The sequence below is a fragment of the Pogona vitticeps genome, chromosome 9, assembly GCF_051106095.1.
Source record: "Pogona vitticeps strain Pit_001003342236 chromosome 9, PviZW2.1, whole genome shotgun sequence".
NCBI classification, from domain to species: Eukaryota; Metazoa; Chordata; class Lepidosauria; order Squamata; family Agamidae; genus Pogona; species Pogona vitticeps.
Genome location: NC_135791.1, coordinates 13,174,818 through 13,188,030, shown reverse-complemented (window position 1 = coordinate 13,188,030; position 13,213 = coordinate 13,174,818). Strand labels below are relative to the sequence as shown.

The 13,213-nt window shown below is 45.1% G+C and overlaps 1 protein-coding gene across 2 annotated transcripts in view; it reads right to left on the bottom strand.

The window, feature by feature from the left end:
• SERINC2 (serine incorporator 2) overlaps nucleotides 1-13,213 on the bottom strand; it is a 46,760-nt gene that overhangs the window by 15,043 nt on the left and 18,504 nt on the right. For both annotated transcript variants that reach the window (XM_072979459.2, XM_072979458.2), the window contains exons 6-9: nucleotides 13,034-13,203; nucleotides 11,074-11,164; nucleotides 9,544-9,688; nucleotides 8,599-8,811 (exon numbers count right to left, since the gene is read on the bottom strand). In XM_072979459.2, coding sequence (XP_072835560.2) covers nucleotides 8,599-8,811; nucleotides 9,544-9,688; nucleotides 11,074-11,164; nucleotides 13,034-13,203 — 619 coding nt within the window. The remainder of the gene's footprint in view (nucleotides 1-8,598; nucleotides 8,812-9,543; nucleotides 9,689-11,073; nucleotides 11,165-13,033; nucleotides 13,204-13,213) is intronic.

The following is a 13,213-nucleotide window of genomic DNA, read 5'->3' as shown; positions in this document are numbered from 1 at the left end:
ATATATGTGGAGCGTGTGAGGAGACGCTGGGATGTGAAGAAGCAGCAGCTGGGAAGAAGAAGCTGGTGTGGGAGTCTGTGTGTCAGACAGGGTACTACTGTGTGTCAGAGTACCAACCTGATAGGTTCAGGTGTCTGTATGGTTAGCCAGAACTGATAGGTTCAGGGTCTGTGCTTCAAGTTAAGGGTTCTGTGTGAACCAAACTGTATGCATGTATGAATGAGAATAAGCCACGTTACTTTATCTTATTCACCTGATCATTTTATTTTCCCTGTGTGTTATATTTAAATAAACCTTATTCTTTTATTGGTTAAAAATCCATCCCTGGTCTGTGTGACTTCTTACAGGGAATGGTTGGTGGCAGCTTAGTTAACGTGTGGCAGGTCCCAGTAGGTCTGGGTTTGTCACATTGATTGGTGTCCAGCGTGTGGGATACGACTGGTCCAGTTGTCCAGCGGTCCAGCAAAGCCTTGGCAAGTGTGCCCAGAGCAAGGGGGGTCTAGTCAGGGACAATCTGAGAGCACGTAGGTAATCTTCTAGGTGTACCTCACGGGGGGGTGCACTAGTAGAAGAACGTGTAACCTCAGATTGGGGACTAGATTAGGGAGCTCTGAGGCAGCCTGTTTTGGCGGGAAAAAAGCTGAGGCAAAACTGTGAAATAGCAGTGAGCTAGCCTGCCTGCTGAGAGGCCCAGCAGAGGGGGGTAGACTCTAGCTCGCAACTGTTGCAAATTAGTGCTGAAGGACAGCAGCAATCTATAGGGAAAGCTGGTTCTGAGGCAAAAGAAAAAAAAAGTGGTCGTTTTATTTTGAGGCTTGACTTTTTAAAGCAGCCTGTTCTGAGGGGGGAGTATGCCCTTGACTCGAAGCCAAATGGCAGAAATGGGTGAAGTGAAAGACCCCCAGGTTGACCAAGGTTCTGAGGATGAATTTGGCTCAGTGCAGGGTGACAGCACAGGAGAGCAGAACCCAGAACTCAGAAAATTGCTCATAGTCCAACAGCATGAACTGAGGATGAGGCAATTTGAAATGGAGGAAAGGGAAAGAGAAGAAAGATTAGAGAGACAGAGAATGGAAATGGAGAGGGAGAGAGAGAAAATTGCTCTGGAAAGAGAAAGAATGGCGTTTGAATTAAGAAAATTGGAAATGATGAACCAGAACAATAATAACAATAGGGATTCTGAGGGAGGCCAATTGTCTAAAGCTGACCTGAAGAAATTCCCTGTGTACCACAAGGGAGATTGTCCTGAGGTGTTCTTTTCCTTAGTGGAAAGAGCGTTTGTGGACTTCTCAGTGAGGGAAACTGAGAAGATGACCATCATGCGATCTTTAATCAGTGGCAGCCTGGCAGAAGTCTATGCAGAGATGCCACAGGAACTGATGAAAGATTTTGCAGAGTTTAAAAAACTGGTGTTTGCCAGACATGGGATAAATGCGGAACAGCTGAGGCAAAGATTCAGGTCAATCACCAAGAAACCAGAGCAGACTTTTACCCAAGTGGGGGCCCAATTGGTGAGGCTGCTAGAGAAATGGCTATCTCAGGAGGGGACAGAGACCTTTCAGCAGCTCAAAGACTTGATAGCGCTGGAACAGTTCTATTCAGTCCTGCATGGGGAACTGAAATTCCAGGTGAGGGAAAGGAAACCTAGATCTGTGGCCGAAGCAGCAGAGATCGCAGATTTTATTTACCAGATCAGAAAGCCCTTAGGTGAGGGGAAATCTGTAGGTAAACCCAAAGAAACCTACAGCAAGTACTCTCAGGGACCAGGGAAAAGCCAGCAAGGGGGAGGGGCCCATGGTGAAGGGAAGCCCTCAGACATGAAACCAAGACCTCAGATTTTGGAGGGAAAACCAAAACAAGATGAGAAAGACTCAAAATATAGCAGAAAATGTTATTTCTGTCAGGGAAAGGGCCATCTAATCTCAGAGTGTGAGAAATTAAAGCAGCTAAAAGGAATTGTGCCTCAGGATTCGAGTGGAACCAAGCCAAAAGCTGTGTTCTGTGTCCAGAAAGAGCAAAGCCCCTTGTCACTGAGGGAGCCTGTTGCCATGGCTACTCAATCTGGAACAGTTACATCTGCTGATCAGGCTGAGGAAAATGGTCCTCTTGTGGAGGTCAAGCGCTGCTTGCTCGTGAGAACAGATTCTCAGTTGTTTGAAACCGCAGGGGTGGACGTAGGAATACTTGACCATCAGTATCGGGGGCTGAGGGACACTTGTTCCCAGGTGACCCTGTGCCATCCAGATATTATTCCTAGGGAGTATATAATCCCAAATGAGAGCATGAAGGTGGCAGGGATTGAGGGGCAGGTGATCTCTCTGCCAGTAGCGGAGGTACCTGTCAACTTTCAAGGCTGGAGGGGAGTTTGGCGGCTAGCGATTTCATCGACTCTGCCAGCAGCCGTGCTCGTGGGAAATGACCTGGCTGAACATGTGAAACGGGTGCTAGTGATTACACGTTCACAAGCCACCACGGGGACAGTTCAGGGGGGTAATGATGAGCCAGAGACGGAAGCAGGTGGGGGGAGTTCAGAAGCTGTGGTGGAAACCTTAACCACAGACAGCAGATTTGGACAAGAGCAAAAGGCAGACGCCACTCTCCAAAAGTGTTTTGAACAGGTGACTGACGCCCAGCTAACACCTGAAACCCCAGTGAGATTTCTGGAGAAAAAGGGGATTTTGTATAGAGAGACCCTGAGGAATATCTCAAAAGGGGGAGATGGGATCAGAAGTCAGCTGGTGGTACCTGAAAAGTATCGCCCCATGATCTTACAAAGGGGGCACTCTGACATGTTTGCTGCACACTTAGGGGTGAACAAAACACAGCAGAGAATCACACAGAATTTTTACTGGCCTGACATAGGGAAGCAGATCAGGGAGTTCTGTAAACAATGTGATGTGTGTCAAAGGCAGGGGAATAACCGCGACAGGACCAAAGCAAAGTTGTGCCCTTTGTCTGTGATTGACACTCCGTTCAAATGCATAGGGGTGGATATTGTGGGACCTTTGCCCAAGGCCACAAAGAGGGGGAACAGGTTCATTCTCACCATTGTGGACCATGCCACGAGGTACCCTGAAGCCATTCCCTTGACTAACATTGAAACTAACACAGTGGCAGATGCCTTGGTGGGGTATATGTCCAGGATGGGATTTGCCTCAGAAATAATCACAGATTTGGGCGCATCGTTCACATCAAAGCTCATGAAACGCTTATGGCAAATCTGTGGAATTAAGCACAAGGAAACCACTGCCTATCATCCTGAAAGTAATGGGTTAACTGAGAAGTTCAATGGGACTCTAATGCGCATGATTAGGGCTTACTTGGCAGAGAATCCAAACAATTGGGACCAGAAGCTGCAATCCCTTTTGTTTGCTTATCGATCAGTGCCACAAGCCAGTACCGGGTTCAGTCCATTTGAACTTTTATTTGGGAGAAGGGTGAAAGGGCCCCTTGATTTGATCAAACAAAATTGGGAGCAGATCACCCAGGATGACCCACAAGACGTTGTGACATACATAGACACCTTGATGAATGACCTAAAGAGAAATCTAGAGCTGGCAGCAGAAAACCTGCAAGCTCAGAAGGTCAGACAGAAAACATGGTATGACCACAAAGCTAGAGAGAGGCACTTTGACCCAGGGGAGGAAGTGCTTTGGCTTAGGCCCTGCAGAGAGAACAAACTGCAGCTCAAATGGGCAGGACCATATAGGGTCATTTCCAAGATGTCAGACCTGAACTACCTTATAGAGCAGGAGGAGAACCAAGCAAGGAGGGTGGTTCATGTGAATGCCCTAAAACCCTACTACAGAGGGGAACAGAGGGTTTTATTCGCGATAAAAGCAGCTGAGAGTGAGGAAGCTGAATTACCCTTCTGGGAGGGTAGAGGGGAAGTAAAATACAACCCAGAGGAGGTAAAGATCAGTCCTGCACTCACCCAAGACCAGCAGCAAGAACTAAAAATGCTGCTCATTAAATATCAACAGGTGTTTTCCAACAAGCCGGGGATAGTGAAGGGAGTGATGCATCGGATCCACACAGGGGATGCACCCCCGCAGGCAGTATCCCCATACCGAGTAACGGGACCCTATAGGGACAAGGTGCGGAAGGAGCTGGACGAGATGCTTAGGGAGAACATAATCGTCCCCTCTTCTAGTCCTTGGTCCTCTCCGATAGTCCTTGTGGACAAGCCTGATGGGAGCATTAGGTTTTGTGTTGATTACAGGAAATTAAACCGTGTAACCACTCCTGATGCCTACCCAATGCCCAGGCTAGACAACCTGATTGAAACCATAGGGGGTTGTCGGTTCATCTCATCATTGGACCTGGTAAAGGGATATTGGCAATTAAGAATTGATCCCAGGGATCAAGAAAAGACCGCCTTTTGCAGCCCTTTTGGTCTCTATGAGTTTCGAGTCCTGAGCTTTGGTCTCAGAAATGCACCAGCCACATTCCAAAGGCTGATGGACCAGACCTTGGCAGGGCTCAGTGACTTTACAGTGGCCTACATTGACGACATAGGGATCTTCAGTAATACCTGGGAAGATCACCTGATACACCTGGAATTAGTGCTGCAGAGGTTAAGTGCAGCAGGGCTAACAGTAAAGGCCAGCAAGTGTCAGCTGGGTAGCCCAGAAATAAAATACTTGGGTCACATGGTAGGGGGAGGAGTGATAAAACCCCTGGAGGCCAAAATAGAAGCTGTTCGTGATTGGCCCAGACCCAACACCAAGAAAAAAGTCAAATCATTTCTTGGGTTGGTGGGCTACTACAGAAAGTTCATCCCGAGGTTTAGCGAGATTGCGGCTCCGCTGACCGATCTGACGAGGAAGAAGGCTGATGACCGCATCCCGTGGACCAGCGACTGTGAGGAGGCGTTCCAGAGGTTGAAGCAGGCGCTCATCAACTATCCAGTGCTGCGTGCTCCAGACTTCGACAGGGAGTTCATCATCTACACCGATGCGTCTAACAGCGGGGTAGGAGCAGTTCTGTGCCAGGAGGATGAGAATGGTGACCAGCATCCAGTGTCCTACCTGAGTAGGAAACTTCAAAAAGGTGAGAGACATTTGGCAACCGTGGAGAAGGAGTGTTTGGCCATAGTCTACGCGATCCAGAAGGCCAAGCCTTACATCTGGGGAAGACATTTTATTCTGTGCACTGACCATTCACCACTGCAATGGTTAAAGACAATGAAAACCCACAATAGTAAACTTATGAGGTGGGCTTTAAACTTACAAGACTATGACTTTGAAGTGAAGGTGGTCAGAGGGTCAGTGAACTGTGTTGCTGACGCCTTGTCAAGAAGACCTGAAGAATGAAGACGGCGAAAGAAACATGGACTATATATATATATTGATGACAAAGGTTAAATGTACCTGTTTTTTTGAACTTGGTTTGTATGAATAAAGGTAAATTGATGTAATGTATATGGTAAATGTTTAAATGCCTAATTGCTATGGTTAACTTAGAATGTAAGTATAAGTAAGTATGATATGGTATGTATAACTGTTGTTGTGTGTTTTATCCAGGTTGTTTTTTGGGAAAAAGCACCTTAGCTTTCCCCCTACAAAACAACTTATAAAGAGGGGAGGTGTTACATACAGCACTGATGTTACCTGTCTGTCATGGGTTTGGAGGGAAAGTTCCAGCCTATGGGGAGTGGAAGGCGGGACATCAGGAGGAGGGGCTGTACTGTATATATATGTGGAGCGTGTGAGGAGACGCTGGGATGTGAAGAAGCAGCAGCTGGGAAGAAGAAGCTGGTGTGGGAGTCTGTGTGTCAGACAGGGTACTACTGTGTGTCAGAGTACCAACCTGATAGGTTCAGGTGTCTGTATGGTTAGCCAGAACTGATAGGTTCAGGGTCTGTGCTTCAAGTTAAGGGTTCTGTGTGAACCAAACTGTATGCATGTATGAATGAGAATAAGCCACGTTACTTTATCTTATTCACCTGATCATTTTATTTTCCCTGTGTGTTATATTTAAATAAACCTTATTCTTTTATTGGTTAAAAATCCATCCCTGGTCTGTGTGACTTCTTACAGGGAATGGTTGGTGGCAGCTTAGTTAACGTGTGGCAGGTCCCAGTAGGTCTGGGTTTGTCACAGGCTTCTCCTCACCACTGCTGTAAAATACAAATGCAAAAATAGGCAATATCTTTACAAACCACTAAAAAATAATCATACAATACATGCGTTTTTGTGAATTTTTTTTTTAAAAAAAAACTTCGTCAAGTGTATACCAGTGTGAAGAACTTTTAAGTCCAAAAGTTCTTGGCAAGATAGATTTTGCCAGGCACATCTGTTTTAGACGTCAGACAGGAAATAGTACGGTTGCTGTTTCGTGGTTACAGCGGAGGCAGCTGTGGGTTGAGTGTAACCCTCAATTCATCGAACAAAGAAGTACAGGTTATGTGCGCGCGCACACCTCCCCGTTTGTCCTTTCTTCCAAACGGACATGTTTCTGCTTGGCCAGAGAGGTGGAGGGTGACACAGAACAGTCCTCAGTCCTCCATCTGGGAACTGGGATGGTAATTTAGTAAACTCACTAGGGTAGAGCTTATTGGTTGTAGTTTCCTTTGGACATTTTGAGACTTCATCTCATTGAGTACAAATTGTGTGCATCCTGAAACCATACGTGTCACCCCAGCTGTGTATGAGGAGCCACACAACACGATTTCAGCCAATGGTCAGAATCCTAGTGGTGATTTATGACAGAGAATTGCTGCTAATTAATATGTTCCCAGTCACATCCTTACTTGCATGCCCTTTGTGCAACTAGGCATACCAGCATCTCATTAATTCATAGCTATTCACCAAGACAACTTAAGTGACTTCACTTACACAACAGCATATCATCCGTAGGATTCTGAACAATGCTTAAAAGAGGATAAACTGAATGGCCACAGCTCAGGATGTACATGTACGACCTCCAGTATCAGAAACAACCTTAGATCCCATAGCTAACTCGTTCTCCACTGTACAAACAGAATGCTGCACTAGGCAGGCCTTCAGTCTATTCCAACATATTCCTTAGGTCTTCTTAAAGAATAAAATCCATTTTGAAGCAGCAGTAGAAAAGATCAGAAGCCCAGGAAAACACACAACTTTCAAAACCCCAAGCGCACTTTGAGATCAACACTGAACACTTAACAGCAAATGCCAAAACCTGACACCTACTACACAGACATGACTGTTTTCAAGCGTAACCAGTCTCCTCCCCAACAAAGGAGCAGATCTCTGAGAAGCAGGGGAAATCTTAAGATCCAGCATCTTGGTAAGGCAAACACCATTCTTCTGATACTCTATTCTAAAGCTATATGGAGCTCGAAAGCATTTGAAACCACACCCAGAAACAGGTGAGACAGCAAGGAAAGGTAGCACTAGTAACATATACCTAGATCGGCAGATCCAAGCCTGATGTATTTTGAACCAGCTCAAGTATCCAAATGATCCTGAAAAAGCAGTCCACAGGTATGATAGAGACAGGTCATCTAAACCTGGACATTATATGGGTACCATTATTACTTGCCGTTATTTCCCACCTTTCCTCTGCTGAATTCAAAGCAGAGACCCAGCCCTCTTCCCCACAATCATATCCTCACAGCAACCTGTAAGGCAGGTCTGGCTGGGAGAGTGCGGTTCGTCTGAAATTACCCAGCGGCCAAAAGCTTGTTGCTTGGCATCATAAATCACAGCGGAGCAGGCCCACTGAATCAATGGGGATTTGGTGCGCCCACTTCTCGGTAAGTTCCATTTTTTTTCAAATGGGTTACTATAGTTGTGACCTATTTTTGCATAATAAGTCACAGTTCGAGTAGGTCTGTTTGAATCAACAGAACTTACGGAGGGGCTGACTCACTAAGCTTGCATTGATTCAGTGAGCCTACTCTAGTGCAGTGGTTCTTAACGTGGGCAATAATGCCCCCCAGGGGGCGATTTCATTTTTCAGGGGGGTGGTAGAATGAAAAGGGGCGGTGTGGGGGTGAAAGAACAGAAGGGGGCAGTAGGGGGGCGCTGGAGTGAACCAAACCTGTGAAGGTGACTACAGCCGCAGTGCTGGCAGTAGATCCAGTGCTTCTGCTGCCGCCAGATGATCCAGCTCTTTCTACCTGCCACGTCTCACCTTTCTCCTTCAGGGCAGCACTGAGTGTGGATTGGGTGGAAGGAAAGGGTCTCCTGGGTCCTCGTCCTCGCCCCGTGAAGCGCTGCCTCGCACCCGGGTGGGGAGGGAGACTAGGTAGGTAGGTAGGTAGGTAGGTAGGTAGGTAGGTAGGTAGGTAGGTAGGTAGGTAGGTAGGTAGGTAGGTAGGTAGGTAGGTAGGTAGGTAGGTAGGTAAGATATCATCACCTCAGGGAGGGGGGTGATGATAACTTCCTCAATGGCTCAAGGGGGCGTTTCTTTCAAAAAGGTTAAGAATCACTGCTCTAGTGCAATGTACTGTGCTAAGCAAAAGGATTTTAGCTAGGGACTTCCATGAGTCAATGGGGATAAAAACCTGGATCACCAAAACCCCATTCTAACACTCTGGCTTTCACGCCGCCTATCCAGAGTGTACATTACCGCAGCATGAAATGTCTGGCAGCACCAGCTCCGACGCACCTGTACCAGTTGGTCAGCGTCATCATGATGTAGAGGGAAGCCAAAAGGAGGCAGAAATGGAAGAAGGTGTAGTTGTAAGACACTCCATCTTCTTCGTTGTCATAAGCTCTGTGACCCTCACTGTCAGAGCTGGGGCTGCTCCCTCCCAGCATAGCTGGGCTCTCCTCCGTCAGCATCATCTTGTTCACTTGGGCGTGGTCAGAAGAGCGGATGCTGAAAGCAAAGCAAGCAAGAACACCAGCTGTCTACGATTCCCAAAGAAGTGCAACCACCACGGGTTATGACTGTTGCAACAGTAAGCCAACAAATAAGAAATGCCTGCAGAGGATTTCAGCATTCCACTTTTAAGAGATGTCAACAAAGAGGCCACTGGACTCTTCCAGCTTCTTTATAGTAATCTTTGTTTGCTATAATTGTTTTTTTTTTACTTCTCATTGCCACCAGAGGGAGACTGGAAACCAGAAGAGAGATAATTTCGATGTATTCAGAGTTCAGTATGGCCAAGCTGATTGGGGCCGATAGGAACTGGAGTCGAGCATCTCCAGAAGGCCACATGTCTCACCTATCCCTTCTTTACATGTGTTCCTGGCTTAGAGCCTGGGACTAATATGTGCCTTAAAACAGCAGTTAAAGGCAAATTCTGAAAGTAACTGGAAAGCATTATGTTTTCCACCAAAAAAACTTTGATCCAACTAGTAACACTGCTTTTGAAATGCAAATTGATTATTTTATCATCACCCAAAAAAACTACTAACAAACGACTACTGCATGTTTGCAATTTAAATGTTTGCAGTTATACCAAGAAAGACATTATTATCACAGTGGAGGCCATCTTCCTTAATCCAAAATATGCTGCCTAGGGCATTAATTATTTTGGGAGGAATTTACCATTTTGAAGTTTGACCTCCATCAGTTGTTCATTGGCAAATGACTGCAGATTCTTACCTTATGAAAAAGGTACACAGGATGAATATCACTAATCCCACAATACTTGGGGCATCCCACCACTGCGTCGGCTGTCCACCCGCAGCTGTGACAGATGTGCTATTGCTCTCTGTTCGTATCAGAAGCGTTGGGTTGCAGTATTTGTCTGCAGAAAACAAGACAGAAGATTCAAGGTTTTAAATAACCAACAACTGCACCACAATCTAGAACTTGACACAAATCCTTATGGGCCTGGATGCTGCTCAGTTCACATGGGTGTGTGTGTGGATGGAAGCCCAATCTGAACAGAAGGGATGGGCAATGCAGCCAGATATTCTCTTTCCCTTAAAAAGTAACACCTCTCCTTTTGGGGCAAAAGTTCTTCAGTTCGATGGACAGTCTCTCCTACAGATGTAAATGCTCACCTATCTTGCACCTGCATGCAAGAATGAGAAATCCTTTTCCCCTCATTTTTGAGAAAATGGTATCTTAGTCTCAAAAAGATAACTCGCAATTACAAAAATGATTCTTGCAGTGGTTAAAACTGCTGTACTGCAGTCAAACAACTGCCAGGGTTCAATCCCAGGTAGCTGGTTTAAGGTTCACTTAGCCTTCCAACCTTCTGAGGTCAAATGAAAAGCCAGCTCACCATGTGTGTGTGTGTGTGTGTGTGTGTGTGTGTGCACGTGCGTGCGTGCGTGCGTGCGTGCGTGCGTGTGTTTCATGACTTTTAAGACTTTTTAAGACTCAGAAGCATGAGATTGGTTGTTTCTATCTTTTTCAGTAATCACCGAGTCTTCTGCATTGCTCTGTATGTATGCATTCCATATGATAATAGGGCAACGCTTATTGCCAGGACTGGAGTGAGTGCCTCCTCAGGTAGAAGATTCATGGGGCACCAACAGGGTCGTAGAGGGCAGAGCTGAGGCGCTGTCTGTCACATGTAGAAATGGGATATTTGTATTCGTATCCCTGGGGTACAGGTGCCTGGGAGAACCAGACCCTCCCCAAGAATCAGCAGGTCCACTTACTGCTCACCACATGGTACACACAGCAGTCACCATTCACATCATGCCAATTGCTGAAGTAACCTGGCCAGCACTTCACCACATTCCTGCATAGCCAACCACTCTGGCGAGGAGGCAGGATGATGAGTTTCCCCACTCAGCTGCTGAGCGGTAAGTGAGCCAGCCAGTTCTAAGGGACAGGGTCTGGTTTCCATAGGCACCTGTGGTGCCAATAGCCGTATTCATATCCCAAGGGAAACATACGAATATCCCATCTCTAGTCACTTGGCCTGCTTCCTTTCCCTAAAATTAGCCTGTTTGCCCTCGTCTGTGGTGGAATAAGCTGTGTCACAAACTGTGTCTCAAGACAGTCAAGTTATCTCTTTGGGACAGGGCGGGGGGTACCATGCTGCCTTTCCATCAGGCAATGAAATATCTTGGGAGAATGCTAAATACTGGAAGAATGCTCCACAAATATTGTTGAAAGGGCTTTGCTTCAAAAAGTAGAGATACGCTATATAAAGAACAAGTTGATTCTCCTTACCTGGTACGTTTGCCAAGGATGACCAAGTGACATACATGGTGTAGAGCGTAATGATGGAGGCTTGCAGCAAACCTGAGTGAGGCTGAGCATTCTGTGGATGCAAAAGTGAGGAGGTAAATATCATAAAAATACAGAAGCAGCTTCTGTGCAAATCAGGGATCAAACCAGAAGTGATGTATGATGATTGTTGTTTTTTGCAGGGCATGGCCTGAATTCAAGCTGTGCAGATTTGTGTTTTTGAACTACAACTCCCAGAATTCTCCAAGCAGGAATACTCCCTAGGGAATTTTTACGATTTGTCATCCAGAAACAGAAATCTGTACACTTCTACTCTGATACAGAGTGCACCAATTGGGACTAAGGACTGAGAACTAAAGAGATCAGGCAGACATGGAGAATTAATATAATTCTTCCCTCCTTTGAAGCCGGTATGTCTTATAGAAAGGATGGATTTGTATTATTTATTTATAGGATTTATATACTGCCTTTCTTCAAAACTGATACTCGTAACAGCTCATGGTAATACTGCATAAAAATAAAATCATACATAAAAACAGAATTGAAATCAAGGCAAAATTTAACCATTCAGGACACAATTTTAAAAATATATCACTAAAGAAAAAATTGAGGAGCTAGCCAGTAACAAGTCCTTACTTCAGCAACTGTTCAGTTGCAAAAAGTCTATCTGAATAACTATAACGGAGGTCGTAACAGCAATATTTGCCCGCCAGCATAAGGACAAGAGAGTAGCAGACAATCGAGTCTTCCTTGAGGGTGGTCCGGAGCCTAGGAATGGTGACTGAGAAAGCCCTCTTTTGCACACTTAGCAGATGCATCTCTGAAGATACTGAGGAGAAGGGCCTTCCCCCAAATCTCAGAGTCTGGGCTAGTTCACATGGAAGAGTAAGTGAGCCCCTAACTCTTTTGGTGCAAAAGGCAATACTATTTGAAGCATTTTTTTAAAAAAAGTGTGTGACAAATGGAAATATATATTTAAACATTGTGCCCAGTATAATTGTTGCACAATGCAGCTAGAGGCAAAAGGAAAAAGGAAAAAAAGGGAAAGGGAAAAATAAAGAAAGAAATGAGTGGGAGATTAGCAGGAACCTGAAAAAAGAAATCTCCACAGCTTTCCATTTGCATTTATCTTGATCATTGCTTAATCAGCATATTGTTCATAATGCATTGCTGTCATTCAAACATCACTGCCAAACCAGTCAGCTAAATCTCCTCTTTGGCCAGGCTCTGTGCCTCCTCCAGAAGCTAAGTTTCCAAAAAAACAAACAAAAAACCCTACTCATAAACTCAGAAAAGCATGATTCAAGCATCCAAAAGGAACAAAGTGCCAGCACAGCTGGCTTAAGTAGCCTTGTTACCTAGACATCTGCCCATGACTTCAACAGCATCTTTCCTTATCAGTGATGAAGGAACATGCAGTTATCCAGATGTTGCTGCACTACAACTCCCATCAACTATCCCAATTAGCCACCGTGGGAATCGCTTTCTCTATCTATCTATCTATCTATCTATCTATCTATCTATCTATCTATCTATCTATCTATCTATCTATCTATCTATCTATCTATCTATCTATCTATCTATCTATCTATCTATCTATCTATCTATCTATCTATCTATCTATCTATCTATCTATCTATTTATTGCATTTATTACATTTATTACATTTATTACATGTATTGCATTTATGCCCTGCCCATTTAGTCAATTGATTACTCTGGGTGGCTTCCAACATGTATAATAAAACATTATAAAAGATAACAACATTATAAACATCAATAATCAAATTATTCAAGATGGAAAAAATAAGAAGAAATAAATCAATAGGTGTTGCAGTCCAGCAACATCAGGGACCCCTTGTTCTATCCCAATTCTAATAACAAAATATAATTCTTTCTCTCCAAGGACTAGAAAAGACACCCCCCCCAAGGCAGCATCTTACCTGGACTTTTGGCAGGACGGACACCACTGACACAACGACACAGAAGATGAGGTTCAGGCTGATGAGAACCTTGTTTTCAGTACAGCCATCTGGTTTTGTGTAATACACATAGAGGAGCACCACAGCAGCGATGGAGACAGCATAGAAAAAGAGGGTGAAGATAAGGAGAGCTGCAGAAGA